We start from the raw sequence: 18,340 nt of genomic DNA on the forward strand, positions 1-18,340 counted from the left end.
AGCCAAACTATTCACTGAATACTTAAATAGAAAAAGAAATAACAATTCCAAGTGTATATAAATAATATGTAATTTTCCAATTATAAAACCAGAAGAGAACATGAAAAAACCTACACAGGTGATATAGACCACAAATTGATTAAGAACAAAACTATGTGAAATTGTTAAGAATGCTGTAGGTCATTTTCCCTCTAAATTATAAAACAGCTACCAAGATATTTTGTGTGTGTATATGCCTCACGTACTAAAATATACTGCGTCCTCTCTCCCATAAAAATGTTTAGACATCTGCCCACCTATTACATACTTTTCTACATTTACTTCATTGTTTTCCTTCTCAGAGGCATGTGCTTTTATTTAAACAATACTTTTATTTGCCTTTGGGGTGTTTTGAAGACAACGGTAAGTTTTATCCTTTTTTCCTAAATGAAGAAGTATGTCATTTCAGGTCACTCGGGTTCGAAGCAATCTAAATCCCCAATTAATCTCTTCCAAATATACATACTCAGTTTTCATTCTGTTCACAAATGGAACCCTAACCTAAATACTTCAAGTGTAATTTCAGGGGAAAAGTACTGTTCAAAAGCCTAGATAACGCATTCCTTTGTTGATGCTAAATATAGTCATCTCGAGATGACACACATTTTGACAATGATCAGTCTTACATATCAAATTTTCAAAAATAGCACAGATTCCATTGAAGGTGAACAAGAAAAATGGCTCTTCACTACATTCAGCTGAAAAGGGATTTAGAAGTGTGAATCTTCCATTAAAACCGAATTTTGCCAATTTGAGGGAAACCGGAGTAAAAAAAATTTTGTTGTAGTTTTTGCTTAGGGCTCCTTAAGGGAGTTGTTGTAGATAAAACACACAATTTCCCACATTTTTCTTTAAATTATTCCAAAGTATAAAAGATCTTCAAAAATAGAGGACTAATAGCTGTGAGGAAGAATCATAACTAGTTGTATTAAATAATCAAAGTTCATTTATACTAAACATATCTCAAAAAAACAACTGTCCCTCAGTTTGATTAATTACACATTTTCCACCTTGGCACACCTCAAAACTCAGAAGAATTTCAAAGATTTAGTGTATTTTGAGTTTTCTTATGGCAGTAATCCAACCTGTAAGGGGGGGGGAGGAATAATGTGGTTCACTTAATGACGTGTGACTAAAATGGCATAAATACTCAGGTTTACTAATCGTACTACCCAACACATAGTTATGCTGTGACTCGCAGGCCAATGGGCCCGCTACACAAATTCATTAACAAAATTTAGCTGATGAATGATGCTCCCATGGCTTTGCTCATGAACTATTTCTCATGGCTTACTTCATTTTTTCTACCTGCCTCTTTCCCAAGGACAGACATTTTGTTAGGACATACCCTTATGCTATTTTTACCTTGTTCTCGCTCGCTCTCCACCGCACCCTCCCCCCAGCTCTCTTTGTTTCGCGTTATGGTCCTCAAATAAATATAAAATGAAGGTCTCGAAGCCACTGCGATAATCATAACCTCTCAACTTCGTTTTTTTTCTTTACAAATGCCAGTAAATTTTTAGCACTGTAGAGCGTTTCACAGTTTACAAACAGTTGGAACGGCGTGGCGTTTTCAAAAAAGAGAGGACAAGGGAGGTCTACGGAGGTGACCACATTATGCACTCCACTCCAACTTCCCACTGTAGTTGCGCAACCCCAACATCCCACCTCGGACAAAATAGCTTCCAGAAAATACTTTGGAGGGAGGGGGTAGCTGACGGGCTGTTAAATCACATATTACTCCCCAAGCTCCGCAGGGACGCACCAGAAAGGATTTCTCTTAAAAACAGCAGGCATCGCTGGCGGCGACGGAGACCGCTCCGGGGGCACGTGGTGGGTGGGGGGGACGCCACTGAACTTGGAGCCTGCTTGGACCCCGAGGGGAGAGTGAGGGGACTGGCACCCACTGCGCTCGCGGAGGGCCGTTCCCTGCAGGAGTAGGGAAGGCACCCGAGCACCCGAGTTCCGTGCCGACAGGGCACGGGCGGAGCTGAAAGCAGGGGAGCGGGCCGAGGAAACCGCCGCCAGAGCCCAAGGCCGGCTCGCGCCGCCAGAGGCGCAGACCCGGGCCGGCACCCCGCCGAGTCCGCAGGACGCGGCTCCCTCGGGCCGGGCCGGGCGCGCAGCCACAGCTGGCCGCAGCCCGGCGCGCTCAGGGGGCTGCGGCTCAGCCCGGCGGCGGGGCGCGTCTTCCCGCAGCCCCCGCCCCGGCGGGGGACCCGACACCTCCGTGTCCGCCGCCCCCGCCCCACGTTCCCCGACTGCTCTCACCCGCCCGGAGCCGACGAGCAGCGAGTGTCCTCCTCGCGCGCGGAGAGGCTGTGCGCGTCCTGCGCCTGGGTGCGGGTAGGGGTCTGGGCGCTCCGGCCGCTGCCGCCGCCGCTCCGGCCGCTGGGAGCCCTCTGGCCGCCGCCGCCGCCTCCAGCAGCAAGTTTCCATAAAAGTCCTGGTGCGCAGCCTGTTCCCGCATTCCAGGCGGGCCCAGCGCCGGCTGCAGCTGTTCCAGAACACCAGGCCAGTTCCCCCAACCCCCACCTCCGCCGTAGCGCCCGGAGGGGGGTGGAGTGTCGAGGAGGGAGACTGGAGAGGGGCGGCGGCTGCCAACTTTCCGCCAGAACCTGCCGGTCGCCCGAGTCTGGGTCGCCGAGCCTCTCACCGGGGGTCTGGCCTCCACCTCCCGGCAGGGACCGGACACGGGAGGGCGGCCTCCCCGGTGGGTAAGGAGTGATGTTGGAATGGGATTCACAGACAGGCTGGAGCCGGCTCCCCACTACCCACAGCCTGTTGGCCCTGGGGCTCACTTCTCTCAGCGGCTCTTGCAGTCCTGGTTTCTAACCCGCACGCCGAGCCACCACCTTGTCTTCAACGAAAGCATGACTTTTGACCAATTTTTCCTTTGTTGCTGAGACCACAGGGCAGCAGTCCGGGGACCACTTCGTCTGGCTGTGGCTGTCTTTTTTCTTGGCTTTCGTCTTGAACTCCAAAGAGAGTGGTGATAGAGAAAAGTGGAAGGAGAAGGGGGAGGGAGAAGAAGAGGTTTAAAACACACACACACAACTAAAAGCGAATAATACTTATATAATCGACCACCTTTCCCTAGTTAAAAGCAAATCATCTCTGGTCTTTTTAAACTAAAGGCACCTGAGAATATTGGCACCCACACGCCTTTTCAACCAGCCTGTCAGTTAAACCCATCAGACAACCCACGAAGGGGGGGTTTCTGGTTTGGGAGATCTTCAGTTTTTCACTGCATGCACAAAATAAATAATAAAAGATAGAAGAAAGAGAGAGAACGAAAAAAAGAAAAATATAAAAACTTTATTGAAGTAGCATCCACAGAGATACAGCAGGGACAAACACTTCCAACTTCCAGCTCTGGACAGACAGTGGTGCTCAGGTTATATTTTCAGGGATATTGAAAAGGCTTTCTACTCCCAGCTGTAGCTTTTCTTCTCCACCCCATCACCATACACTCAGGATGGAGATTTATTTTTTTAAGTTTATGTATTTATTTTGAGAGAGTGTTCATGCTACAGTGTGGGGGTGGGGGAAGGAAGGGGCAGAGAGAGAGAGAATCCCAAGCAGGATCCACACTGTCAGTGCAGAACCCGAGGCGAGGCTCAAACTCATGAACTGTGAGATCATGCCTGAGCCAAAACCGAAAGTGACTTAACTGACTGAGCCACCCAGGTGCACCATGATGGAAATTCTTTTAAGAGGTGTAAGCTGGGGGGGGGGGGGGGGTGGCGCGCCTGGGTGGCTCAGTCCGTTATGCAGTGGACTTTGGCTTAGATCATGATCTTACAGTTGGTGAGTTTGAGCCTCACATCTGGCTCTCTGCTGTCAGCTTCGAGCCTGCTTTGGATCCTGGGTCGCCCAACCCCCCCATCCATCTCTGCCCCTTTCCTGCTTGCATGCCTGCACACTCTCCCAAAAATCAATAAATGTTAAAAAATAAAAGGCGTCAGCTGAGGCAGCACAGAGCCTGCTTAAGATTCTCTCTCCCTCTGCCTTTCCCTCTCCTGCTCATGCGCACGTGTGTGCTCTCTCTAAAACAACAACAACAAAAATGAAATAAAAATACGATATCCACTCACCCCATTCACAGCATTCCCTCCTTTCCTGCTGTGGTTTTATCCATATTGCATATTGCTAAGTACAATGTTTATTGTCTGCCTTCTTCCACTAGAATGTCTGATCATGATGGCAGGGCTTTTTATTTATTTTGTCAACTGCTACATCCTCAGTATCTAGAACTGCATATTTGTTGAATGAAAGAATGAATAATGAATTGGTGAAGGGAGAAGAAGGCCTCCCATGCCTTGGATACCTACTAGAGGGTTTTCTTTTTTTTTTTAAGAGACCGAGACAGAGCGAGTGAGAGAGGGGCAAAGAAGGAGAGAGACAGAGAATTCCAAGCAGGCTGTGTGCTGCCAGCACAGAGCCCAACTCGGGACTCAAACCCACAAACCATGAGATCATGACCTAAGCTGAAACCAAGAGTTGGATGCTTAACCAACTGAGCCACCCAGGCGTCCCCCTATTAGAGTTTTGTAGGAAGAATGAAGCACTTTGTTTAATGAGGTGAGCCCAGCAAATGGATTATCAGTTAAGAGAGCTTGTACTCACTTCTTTAAATCATAAAAATAAATGCATACTTATAAGTTGGAAAGTTTCAGGAGGAAAGGGGTGGAATGAGAGTTCATAATAGGGAACACTGACACAGGTTGGGAGTGAAGGGAAGGCTTCTCTGAGAAAGCAGCATTTAAGTGGACAGCAGGAGCATATGTTGAAGTTAGGTAAGTGGGGAGTGGGGAAAGAGGATGTCATGCAGAGAGATCAGCTTGTGCAAAGGTCCTGCAGCCAGAATGACCATGGAAAGTTTCATGAACTAAAGAAGGTTGAGGTAATGGTACTGAAGGGAGCAAGGGGGCGAGCTGGACCATCTAGGCCACCTGTCTAGATTAAGTTTAAATAGCTGTTTCAATTACCGATTTAGAATGTTTCTCTAATTGAGGAATGAATAGCTTACACCTCTTAATTTTAATTTTATTTGTTTATTTTCAGAGAAAGGGGGGGCAGGGGAGAGAGAGAGAATCTCCAAAAAACTCTGCTCTGTCAGCACAGAGCCCGTTGCGGGGCTCGATCTCACAAATCGTGAGATCATAACCTGAGCCAAAATCAAGAGTTTGTCGTTCAACCAACTGAGCAATCCAGGTGCCCCAAACATTGTACAAAAGGGGTCCAGAGAAGAAAGATCCTGACATGTTCTAGAAAGAGCAAGGAGGCTTGTGTGGGTGAAGCTGAGTGGCATAGGGTGAAAAGAGGAAGTAGACGAGGACAGGACACAGCGGAGCCTTTTGTCTAACATTGTAAGGACTTTGGCCTTTAAGATGGCTGGCCATGGCAGATTGTGAACAAAGTAGTGACATGATCTGACATATTTTTAACATGTTCACTCTGGCTGATATGCTACAAATACACTAGATGAGACCGGAGACCAATTACAAGGTGTCCAAAATAACCAGATGACAGGTAACAGGAGTTGGGACCATGGTGACACCTGTGAAGACAGAAGTGCTTGGCACTTTTTTTTTTTCTTGGTACATTTTAAAAAATGTAGAACCAGTAGATTTTGGCACAAGATACAACATGAAGTGTGAGGACAAAGTTTTTGGCCTGAGGAACTGGAAGAATGGAGTTGTCAGTTGTCAAGTGCTGGCAAGAGGCGGTTTAAGCCGCTGTGGTCAGGAGCTCAGTTTTGGACATGCTAAACTTAAGACTATTTGAGGGGTGCCTGGGTGGCTCAGTCAGTTACGTGTCCAACTCTGGATTCTGGCTCAGGTCATGATCTCAGTTCATGAGACGAGCCCCTCACTGGGCTCTGCACTGATGGCCCAGAGCCTGCTTGGGATTCTCTCTCTCTCTGTCCCTTCCCCACTCACACACACAGTCTCTCTCTCTTGCAAAATAAATAAGTACATAAATAAAAAGAAAAAAAAGACTATCTGAAATCTAGGATTTGCCATTTTTTAATAAACATACCTCATATACCTATCATGAATCACTTGGGTTTATTCTCAAACTTGATTATATCAGTTGCACATTATTGAAATGACATAAAATTACAAAAAGGAATAAATGTGAAAGCAAAGTAAGTAATGTTTTTACAAAAGCTAGGATGAAAGCTTTGAAGACTTGATAAAGGCAAATAGATTATAAAAATTACCATTAAGCTAGGTGGGGGTAAGGCAAAGTATAAAAGTGGCTACAAAATTAGGAAAACCAGGTGGATTTGGCATTCATTGCTTCCCATGTAAGTTTTTTCTCCTTCAAAAGGGAAACTGGAAATCCCAGATGATGATTTAGATGGATAGTTTATACAACAAAGAAACCTCAGAATACCAAACAGATCCATACTCGTAGTGAAGGCCTTGACCCTACATCAAATTATTGCCCAAAGAATATATATTTATTCATTTAAAGTATCTACCTTAACTATATATAATGTATTATGATTCCCTGTGATGGTATCCAGCCACTAAGATGACCCCAAATGATCCTGCCTTTTAATGTTCACACCCTTGTGTAATGCCCTTCCGTATTGTGTCACGGTTGTCACAGTTGGCCCGGGTGATCAATAGAACACAGCACAAGTGATGGTGTGCCACTGCCAAGTCTAGGTTATCAAAGATACTGTGTCTTTTGTCTTGATACCGCTTTAATTGCTCACTCTGGAAGATGCCAGCAATAGTTTTAAAGACACTTATGTAGGGGCGCCTGGGTGGCTCAGTCGGTTAAGTGTCCGACTTCAGCCCGGGTCACGATCTCGCGGTCCGTGAGTTCGAGCCCTGCGTCGGGCTCTGGGCTGATGGCTCAGAGCCTGGAGCCTGCTTCTGATTCTGTGTCTCCCTCTCTCTCTGCCCCTCCCCCGTTCATGCTCTGTCTCTCTCTGTCTCAAAAAATAAATAAATGTTAAAAAAAAAAAATTTAAAGACACTTATGCAGCCAAGAGGCCCACATGGCAAGAACCTAATACCACTTAACGACAGCCATATAAGTAAGCAAATCTTGACGGCAAATCTTCCAGTCCGGCTCAAACCTTCAAATGGCTGCAATCTCAGGAGACACGATAAGCCAGAACCACCAGAAACAGCCATTCCTGGATTCCTAACCCTCAGAAACTGTGAGATAATGTTTATTGTTTCAAGCTGCTAAATTCTGAGATAATTTGTTACGCAGCAGTAGATAACAAACACACCTGCTTTAAACTACTTTTTTTTTTAAGTTTATTTTGAGAGACGGAGAGTGGGGGAGGGGCAGACAGAGAGACTCCCAAACAGGCTCTGCACTGTCAGCTCAGAGGCCCATGTGGGGCTCAAACTCACAAATTGTGAGATCATGACCTGAGCTGAAACCAAAGTCGGATGCTTCACCAACTGAGCCACCCAGGCTCCCCTAACTTTTTTTTTTTTTTTTTTTTTTTGGGATTTTTGAAGGAGAGAGACAGAGCACAAGTTGGGGAGGGGCAGGGAGAGAGGAAGACACTGAATCTGAAGCAGGCTCCAAGCTCTAAAGCTGTCAGCACAGAGCCCAATGCGGGGCTTGAACTCACAAACTGCGAGATCATGACCTGAGCCGAAGTCAGACACTTAACCGACTGAGCCACCCAGGTGCCTCTAACCTACTTTTTTTTAAAAAAGAGAGACAGAGAGAGAGAGAGAGAGACGGAGAGAGAGAGAAAGAAAGACTTTTAAGCAGGCTCCACACTCAGTGTGGAGCTCAATGCAGGGCTTGATCCCATGACCTTGGGATCATGACCTAAGCCGAAATCAAGAGTTGGATGCTCAACGGAGTTACCCAGGCACTCCCCTACTTTTTTAAATTAGCCATCTCCTAACCACATTAAAGATTCAGTCCTTTTTAAAGTCTGTGGGCCTATTTTCTCCCAGTGCTGTTAAATAAATAAATTTTTAAAAAATCAACAAAGTTCTGGAAGTCATATAGTTCAAGTGCTTGCAAATGTCAAAGTGCTCCTCTATAGTCAAGTATTATGGTATTACTTCAAACATAGCAAATCATAAAAGTTCTGTAATCTCCTATATATAAATGTACTTTGTGAAAGGCTTTTGTGACACACATAAGAGACAGTTAAAAGCAAAACGTTGAGGTGATATTTGATGTACCAGTTACTTTGCTATGGCTTTTAAGCAAAGAATAAGGTGTCAAAGAAGGTTTGCTTTTTTCTTCTATATTGGAATTCAGTCCTTCCCTGCCCAAATGATGAAGGTTACTTAAAGGTTTTCACTGTTCAGAGGCAGGGGTAAAAAACAACACCACCTCAGCAGACAAGAAAGCTGTGCAGCCTGATCAAAGATAGCAGCATGAGGAGAGGGAGAGATTAAAGGAGAAGACGTGGCAGGATAAAGTACTACAGAATACAGAGTATAAAAAGAAACACTTTGTAATAAAAGTCAAAAGTAGCATAAGAACAGTAGGGAAGACAGTGGGTAAAACCAAATGAGTTAATAAAGATTTCCAGCAAAACCCTACAAATAACGTAACAAGACACTGACATGCTTGCACAGACGTATTCTAAACAAACCTAAAATTTCAGAGATGTTTAAATTTTTTATTTTTATTTGTTTACTTACGTAATCTCTACACCCAGTGTGGGGCTTGAACTCACGGCCCTGAGATCAAGAATTGCGTGCCCTTCAAACTGAGCCAGCCAGACGCCCCCAAATTCAGTGATGTTTAAAATACAAAACATAAATTCAGGCAGCGGGATTGAGGATGGCAAGGAGGGTGCCGGATGACAAAGAAAACAGAGGCGGAGACAGAGATGCTGCCCCAGATCCCAGCCCCATTTCCTCGCTGGGAAGAGAGTGACCTCGCACTTGTAAGGCAGGTGCTGTTTATGTCCAGATAAACCGTTCTTTGCCGCCTGGTGCTTCCAGCGGTGTCCAGGCAACAACCCCCTCCTTGACTGACTGTATCTGAACTCTGATGAGGAAGTGGTGGGAAATGGGATGTCTGAATAGAGACAGATGCACAAACATCATTCAGATAAATTTATATTGTTTGACAGGATTGCCAATCAAAACACTTTGTTAACTGAAACACAAGTACTTGTGGGGCACCTGGGTGGCTCAGTAAGTTAAGCATCCAACTCCTGATTTCTGCTTGAGTCATGATCCCATATTGAACTCTTGCTGGGCGTTGAGCCTGCTTAAGATTCTCTCTCTCTGCTCCTCCCCCCAATTGCACTCATGCTCTCTCAAACAACAACAACAACAACAACAACAACAACAACAACAACAAATCCCAACTCAAGTACTTTGGCTTCACTCATCAGAAAACTGTCTTTTCTCCCACTCAGTCCATAAAGAAAACATCTACTTTGGCACTTGATTCAAACAGTTCTGCCGTGTCTGTGTTCCCTGTGCCTGTGAATGTGATCTTGCCGAGACTGAAAGTTCCTATATGTCAGGGTCTGATGAGACAAGTATGATCTTGCAAAAGTATAGAAGCATTATATAAAATAGTCAATACCTCAGTAAGATGTACCGTCAGTTTTTTATTTGGCAGTAGTAGAAATACATCCATGTTACAGAGCTTATTTTGGCTAAAGAGACGGTACAATTTTTTTCTGCTACAGTAGTGTTTCACTTTTACATAAATTAGTAAGTACAGTCCTTACATTTAGGAAATAGACACATTTACTAATATCAGCCAAGTAAAGATAATACATGGTTGTTCTCAAACTAAGCAAAACAATAACACAATAGAATCATTAGGAACAAAGAAAGAATGCCCCTATTTCCATTAATCATAGATTATATAAATTCTTGAGTCCCAGAGAAATTTCTAAATATGATTAATCCAAGCAAAAAACAAAAGATTTGAATTCAGCCTCATTCTTATAATTACTTTGAAAGATATACTCCAAATAATTTCCTATATGTGTTCATATTAAAATAAAAGCAAATTATGTCATGAACATAATTAGAAATTTCTGATTATGAAAGGTCACAGAGAAGTATATTAAATGTTACTTTGGCATTCCTATTTCAATGTTTAAAAGGATAATAAACTAATTCTTTTGTGATGCAAATAATCACTCTTTAGGTAATCATTTAAGTAGAAAACGTGACCTCTTTTTTTTTTTAATTGAAACATAGTTGACACACAATGTTGCATTAGTTTCAGGTGTGAACATGTTACATCTTAAGGCAAGAGACAGTTTGTAAATATTTTTTTTATAAAGTCAGATAATTTAACAATAGAATCAAAATAAAGGGATGCAAATAAACAGTACTTTTTTCTGAGAGAAAGTTTTTTGAAGCGGACTGTAACAGGATGAAAAACTTGGCTTCTTTTAAATAAAAAAGTAATGTCAGTTTGATATTTAATAAATGTATTATAAGCCTTCGAGAAGAAGTAACTAGACTTTTAGTTGAACAAAAACATAGAGAAACCAAAATAGAAAAAAAGTTAGCAAATATAAATCACCTGAACACTGACTGATCTTTTTTCTTCCAGAAAACAGGAAGAAAAAGCCATTTTCTCAGGATGATTTCAAGGCCCTCTTATCACATACACAGGGGAGTGGATGTTAGTAGGACTCATGATGGCAATGTTAAGTGTCAAACAGGGTTCCTTCCTAAGAGGCTCTAGACTAGTTTAATCCTTTTTTATTATTACAACATTGTTTTAGCTGTTTACCCCTATATCAAGGCAAACTGAAACTGGTACATATGTGTTAAGCACTCTTCTGTGGTCAGAAACTGTTTTTGAGAGATGTTTCTTTTAAAAAGTTCAAGTTTCTTCCCTTACAATAGAGAGGTTTTTCCTATACTTACTACCCTGAAGTTCTACTTGGTCACTCTTGTCTCTTTCATCAAAGGCCACAAAGAAGCATTTTGCTAAAATAGTAGCTACACAGCTGACCAGAAACTAATCAAACTCACTGATTTTGAGAAACCAACCTCTTGAATATGGGTGGCTTTTTTTTTTTTTTTTTTTTAAGGTGAAAAGTAAAAGAGAAGATAAAACACCTTCTGGAAAGCTATTCATCTTATCTGATGAAATAAATTCCCCAGAGTCATCTTATGTAATAGCAGCATTATTAAATAGTGCAATTCTTCAAAATAGGTTTAAAATAATATCTTCCTCAACTAAAAAAGTAATTAAGTTTACTTCTAGCTTTGTTTGTAACATCACAGCTTAGAACAGTTAGCCTCCCCCTCCCCCCGTAAACAGGAAGATTAATATAAGCAATAATTGTCCTGTCTACACAATGATGGGAGTGTGTGTGTGTGTGTGTGTGTGTGTGTGTGTGTATACACGTGTGTGTGTGAATCATTCGAGGCCAGGGGTACCTCAACAAGAAACTAAAAATACAAGAGATGAATTAAAAAATAAAACAACACATAATGGAATTTTTAGTTTTGATACTTCTAATGATATTCCTCCATCAATAATAAAAGTTATGAATAGCCAATTGTTAAATTACAAATATATGTAAGAAAGGTCAGGAGCTGAATATCAGAGCAATATTTCATACTGTTTAACGCTCTAACCCACATATTATGGAACACAGTAACATGAAAACAGCATAAAGATTCTGAAACTCATATTTCATAACCAATATTACATAAATATGGCACATATGTAAATTTAAAACCTTAAAAGATTATGCTTTCCTCCTCACTTTTCATTTTCTACTCATTAATCAGAAACTAGGCACTTTAATCTAAAAATTCATTTTTAAAAAATATACTTTAGATCTTTCTGGGTAACTCACTCCTAAAATAAATAAAGCCCATCTCAGGAACATAATCAATGAATCCCAATCCATTGATTTGCTGAGTGAGCCACTTTAAATAAGTGGTATATGATTTAGACACAAAATTAATACAGCTCTGAATGTATCTAATATACCCTGAAGAACCCCTCATATGAACAAGCCATTTGTTCATCTAGTTATCATAAAGGACATGAAATATACTTCCATGCCATTAAAAAATATTTTGTTCAACTCAGGGGGAAAAAAACCTTTAAGACCTCACTAAGATTCAAAGTATGAATATTTTAAAAATAGGGGCATAATATGACAAACCCCCAGTATGCTACGTTATGTAGAAGGAGAAAGGAGAAATTATTTTACTGTATCCAGATTAATACCTTCAGATATTCACTGGGAGATAGTCTCAAAACTACACACACAAAAAATCTTAATTACCTCTCACAGTTAATAAATGTTATCTTTTTAATCAATATTCATTCAAAGGAAAATGCTCTAATCTATAAAAAGATAAAAGAAATTTCTTCAGTCTCTATTCTAACTTATAGGCCCAACAATAATATATTTTGGAAACTGCAGTATATCTAATGTAAACTTCTCAGTGTCAATTCATTTAAGTGTTTTATGAGATAGCCATGACAATTTCTTTGATTCAAACATAAGCGAATGCACAAGCAATAATGTAAGCAGTACATATTAAACACCACTACTGCCCAAACTTGATTAAACAATGAATAACTTTACAATGAAAAATACATTTTTAGGCAAAGTTAAACTTGTTGACACAAGGAGTAATATATTCTTACGTATGTGGGCCACAAAGGTCTTGGCTAAAGTGTATATTTTCAAGGTGCAAAGCATAAAAACAGAGCTTTTGAAAATGATACTGGACATTGCAGACAGCTTCAAGACGACATATCAATTAACTCCCAAATACTGGTTTCAATTCAAGCAGTATTTCTGTAAAATATACAACATTTCACCACACTTGAATTATTACCTACAGACTAGAAAACATCATTTTGGGTACAGTACACAGGGATTCAATGACAGAACTTCTGTGTAAATATAGTAGGATCACTCGTTCTTTCCTAGATTTTCTTTTCTCTCCCTGAGTCCATATCCCCCAATTCCTTATAACGTGTGTTACAAAATCAATAGTTACCTTAAATATTTCATAGCACACTCAAGTTGTATGGTTTTTATGGTACTTATTGTACTTTGGCTTCCAACAGGCCACTGGACATAACATGACCATGACTACTTATACAACTACTTGTATGCCTCAGTGCATCAGCCCCAAGATAGGCCAGTAAGAGTTCAGTGCGGCGAATAAGTAACTGCATGAGGTCTTCGGCCAAAGTCTCTATACTGGAATAGCGCACCTTCTCGAAGTCAAAAATGTCTTTGAGAAAGAAAAGAACTTGATTCTGGAAAATGAACACAAAACAGATTGGTACTTAACAGACCAAAAGTGTATTAATCTAAATAGCTACTAATATTGTAACAAGCGTTGAATTAGTAGTCAGAAGGGCTGACTCCCAGTGCTAGTTCCACATCCACTGGCAAAAGGACCTTGTACAAATGCTTAAACCTTTCCTGGGTCTCATTTTCTTTTTCTGTAAAATAAGGGATAATACTACTTGTTCTCTGTACCACTCAGAGCCGACATGATGATGAAAAAGAAATAATGTATGGGAAATGCCTGTAAACCCTGAAAGTACTATATAAATGTAAGAGGCTATTGTTAATTCTTTCCCATTAACCGATATTTTCATTGTTACCTCTGAACACTGGTATGAACTTTAAGATAGAAGAGTAAACTATTTCCCGTAATTGTAACTCTTACTTTTTTCAATTAATTAAATTATTTATTTTTGAGAGAGAGAGGAGTGGGGGGAGACAGAGAATCCCAAGCAGGCTCCACACTGAGAGCATGAAGCCTGATGCAGGGCTTGAACTCACAAACCGTGAGATCATGACCTAAACTGAAACCAAGAGTCGACACTTAGTCAACTGAGCCACCCAGGAGCCCCAATTTTATTTATTTATTTATTTATTTAAAATTTTTTTTTTTTTTTTTTTAACGTTTATTTATTTTGGGGACAGAGAGAGACAGAGCATGAATGGGGGAGGGGCAGAGAGAGAGGGAGACACAGAATCGGAAACAGGCTCCAGGCTCTGAGCCATCAGCCCAGAGCCCGACGCGGGGCTCGAATTCACGGACCGCGAGATCGTGACCTGAGCTGAAGTCGGACGCCCAACCGACTGAGCCACCCAGGCGCCCCCAGGAGCCCCACTTTTAAGTTTCAAGTGTGTATTTTTCTGTACCTAAAAAACTTAAGATAGATGAAAAATAAAAATTTCAGATTTCAAATAGATCATGAAAAATATTTCATTTCAGTAAGTTAATACTTACGCTGAAACCCATTTTTTAAAAATTGATGCATAGCTGACATACTGTGTTATATTAATTTCAGGTGTACAACACAATGATTCAACAAGTCTGTACATTACTCAGTGCTCACCAAGGTAAGTGTAGTCACCACCTGTCACCATACAATGTTATTACAATATTATTGACTATATTCCCTATGTTGTACTTTTCATCCCCATGACTTATTTATTTTATAACTGGAAGTTTCTACCTCTAAATCCCCTTCACCTATTTCGCCCACCCTCCCAATTCCTTCCCCTCTGGCAACCCCCAGTTTGTTCCCTGTATTTATTTACTTAAGATTTTCTTTTTAAAGTAATCTACACCCAACGAGGGGCTGGAACTCACAATCCCAAGATCAAGAGTTGTATGCTCTACCAACTCAGCCAGCCAGGTATCACTCTGTATTTATGATTCTATTTGGTTTTTTGTTTGTTCATTTGCTTTGTTTTTGGTTTCCACACATACGTGAAACCATATGGCATCTGTCTTTCTCTGGCTGACTTATTTCACTTAGCATGATACCCTCTAGGTCCATCCATGCTGTTGAAAATAGTAAAATCTCATCCTTTTTTTTTTTTTCCGAAACTCATTTTAGGTAAGTTGTGTACTACTAAGTATTAAGTCTCAGCCTGTTATGCCATGATGGGAGAAAAAAAGTAATTCCAAAGAGCTAAAAAACAGAAATACTTACTTTCTATCCAACAAAAACCAAATGTTAAGAAGTACTAAGAAGGCATGTTTCATAGATTTGCTTGACTTTATACCTGGACAAATCGTTAGCAATCATCTCTAGCAATCTTAGAGATGAAGAAAAGGAGGACAGAGCATGATTTGCCTACAGTCAGACTGTTCATTAATGACAATTCCCAGTCCAAATTTTTCCAAGAAACACATACATTTGGGAGTTCAAGAAAACTAGTCAAAAATTGATCAGTTTTGAATGACAGTAAAATAAGTATTTCCTAAACATTTACATAAATGCTACATTAACAGTACAAAAACATAATAATTTAAATTTTTTTATTTTTCTGTAACATTTTTTTTTTTTTTTTTTTTACCGTTTTATTATTTATTTTTGAGAGAGAGACAGAGTGTAAGCCAGGGAGGGGCAGAGAGAGAGGGAGACTCAGAATCCGAAGCAGGCTCCAGGCTCTGGGCTGTCAGCACAGAGCCCGACGCAGGGCTCAAACTCACGAACCGTGAGATCATGACCTGAGCCAAAGTCAGATGCTTAACCGACTGAGCTACTCAGGCGTCCCAATAATTTAACTTTAAATCATCAGTCTAGTGAAACACCCAAACTTACATCAAAAACTTTCAAATTCACTTGATTATGTTTACTTTTATTTGCTCCTTGAAACTCAGCTTAGATTCAAAACTATTAAATGGTTGAGACTTGGGGCGCCTGAGTGGCTCAGTCAGTTGAGTGTCTGACTCTTGATTTCAGCTCAGGTCATGACCTCATGGTTCATGGGATCGAGCCCCATGCTGGGCTCTGTGCTGACAGTGCAGAGCCTGCTTGGGATTCTCTCTCTGCCTCTCTCCTGCTTGCATTCTCTCTCTCTCTCTCTCTCTCTCTCTCTCTCTCTCACCCTCTCTCAAAATAAATAAATAAACTTAAAAAAAAAAAAAAAAAAAAAAAAAAAAAAAAAAAAAAGACTTTTCTTGGCACTGTGCCAGGCATAGAATTCTGCAGTACACTGTAACTTGTGTTCTGGCAAACTGCTGGCATTGGGATACAACCTTAAACTTTCGTGTTATTTCTCACAACTAGGGTTCTATCACTCATGTTAACCTGGAACAGAACTTACCTCTAAATTGCCTACATGTGCAATAAAGACTGATATTTGCTTTATCAATTTCAAAAGGGTCTAGAGATGAAGAACAACTGTCTGCAGCAACTTGACTGTAACATGGTAACACCATACACACACGTCTCCATTACAGACGGAATTGAATTGATAAGGTGAATGGACTTATGGAATCTACTCCATGATAAAGCACCAAATCTATATAATAATGTTCCACTGGCATTTAAACACTGAATTTAGGTGACTTTTATAACTTTACCTTTTTTTAACATTCTTTTTTTCTACAAAAGCAAAAGTAAAACAGAACAAAACTTACCTGCTTTTTGATTTAGAAAAAAATGATTCAATGGCTGAACATACCTTAAAGAAGCAACATAAATCATAGAGAGAATTTCTAGGACCCAAAAAGCCCCAGGCTAGGACAGGGCTGATTTGCTCGCAAATGGCATAAAAATGGGCAAAAAATCCATCTGGGATCTGTTGGGAAGTAAATGAGAATCAAATTATTTTTACCTTCTTGAATTAGCTATCTCTAGTAGAGAAACTTAAATTCCTACCTATTACATGACCAGCTCTTTTTGAGGGCAGACCAAGTCTACTAAGGAAGTAAATAAGCTTACAAGTAATTTTTAGAGTCACAAAATGTTTTATGTAATTTACATATCCTAGCCAATGGTTTCAAATGTGCTGAGGAACATCATTTCCTGAAGGCATTTTCACCTCATAAAAATACTTCATAAAAAAGCAATCATATGAGTGTTATAACCAAGCAATAACAAGAATGCCACGGTGTTCCTCAGCAGTGAAATTTTTAGGATGAATGAGATGACCAGGGTTTCAGTTATTAAACAGTTCTACTCAACCACTTAATTAGATTATGTGAAAAAGACCAAAATGATTTTTAAATGAGTAAGCACATAAATATGCTTATTAGAATCCTAACTTTTGGTTGAGGAACCAGATGTTACCGAGGCATTTAATTGTGTAATGACCTCTTCTTGTGCGATAGTAACACATACAGTTGTAATTTAGGAACCTCTTCAAGTTTATTAACAACCTTCTGAAATCCTGGGGAATTTGTCACATAGCATCAACTGGGGATAACTGTGCTTCAAGATTCTGTTTGCTGGAGGGGTTATTTTCTATTTTACAGGCTCCAAAATGTCTTCTGAACATCAATTTAAAGAATGTAGATATTGTAACAGCAATTACCATTTAACGAGTACCCATTATATTCCAGATAATGTGCTAGGTTCTGTTTAATCTAACAGAAAGTTTCTGAAAAAGGAGGTTGTGTTAACATCATTTTAATCATGTAGAAAGTGATACTTTGGAGGAGTTAAGTAACCTGTCCTAAATCACACAGAGCTAACCAGCGAAGGCCAAAAAGTTATGAGGGATGCACTCAAGTTATCATTCAGTCTGAGAGGTTCTGCATATATTAAAATTCTAAATCCCATAGACTATACTAGGAGTTCAGACAGGTAGGACATTAGCATGGGGTGAAATACAAGTAATAATGTGAGCTGAACTCAACAATAGGTAAGATGTATTAAACACAGAGGATAGAGCATGGCATTCCAGTAACAGAAAACAGTTCCACAGGAGGTGAGATATATAGGTTATCTGCGGATATGGGCAGGAGACTAGACTAAGGCACAAGATTTATGCTAAGAAGAAATAAAGTTAGATATGTTATTATTGTCATGATTATTATGGTAACCAGCATTTATTAAATTCGTTTTTGTATTTGCTCTTTATTTTATGTTTAAATGAAGCTGGTTGATATTGTCTCATTTCACCCTTACAGCAACCCTATGGGCTAGACACCAACTCCATCCTGCAAAAGGGAGAACTGGAGCTCAGCAGATAGTCAGGAACTGCCCGAGACCATAATATCTGGTGAGAGAATTAAGCCCAAGTCTATAAGTCAGCTCCCTAGCCCTAAACCAGTGTTTCTCAAACATCTGAGTTTATAATCATCATTTGGAAAGCTTGTTCAAAACACAGGGTCTCTGGAATCATTTTAAACAAAAATTATTCAAATACGTGGTCCCCAGAACTACTTAAAAAATTCTATCTGAGCCATTTCTAACGCTAAACTCTTTCCCACATAGTGGAAATCCCATGGCTGCCTCAAGAGGGAGAAGGACTTCAAAACAGGAGAGGCCGACCCAGTACCAGTAAGCCATTCACCTAGCTTGAGGGGCCGTCCTTATGAGCTGCTGCCCCACTTGAGGA

General features: G+C 40.5%; 2 protein-coding genes across 7 annotated transcripts in view; both read right to left on the reverse strand.

Annotated features, from left to right (window-relative positions):
• NEXN (nexilin F-actin binding protein) overlaps positions 1-2,415 on the reverse strand; it is a 50,578-nt gene extending 48,163 nt beyond the window's left edge. For all 5 annotated transcript variants that reach the window (XM_060625737.3, XM_060625738.3, XM_060625736.3 and 2 more), the window contains exon 1: positions 2,311-2,415. The gene's annotated coding sequence lies outside the window, so the exon portion shown is untranslated. The remainder of the gene's footprint in view (positions 1-2,310) is intronic.
• Positions 2,416-9,599: 7,184 nt separating this feature from the next.
• MIGA1 (mitoguardin 1) overlaps positions 9,600-18,340 on the reverse strand; it is a 105,826-nt gene continuing 97,085 nt past the window's right edge. For both annotated transcript variants that reach the window (XM_078451763.2, XM_078451762.2), the window contains exons 15-16: positions 16,460-16,576; positions 9,600-13,278 (exon numbers count right to left, since the gene is read on the reverse strand). In XM_078451763.2, coding sequence (XP_078307889.1) covers positions 13,060-13,278; positions 16,460-16,576 — 336 coding nt within the window. In that variant the 3' untranslated portion in view covers positions 9,600-13,059. The remainder of the gene's footprint in view (positions 13,279-16,459; positions 16,577-18,340) is intronic.

Source organism: Panthera onca, chromosome C1 (assembly GCF_046562875.1).
Source record: "Panthera onca isolate mPanOnc1 chromosome C1, mPanOnc1 haplotype 2, whole genome shotgun sequence".
NCBI classification, from domain to species: Eukaryota; Metazoa; Chordata; class Mammalia; order Carnivora; family Felidae; genus Panthera; species Panthera onca.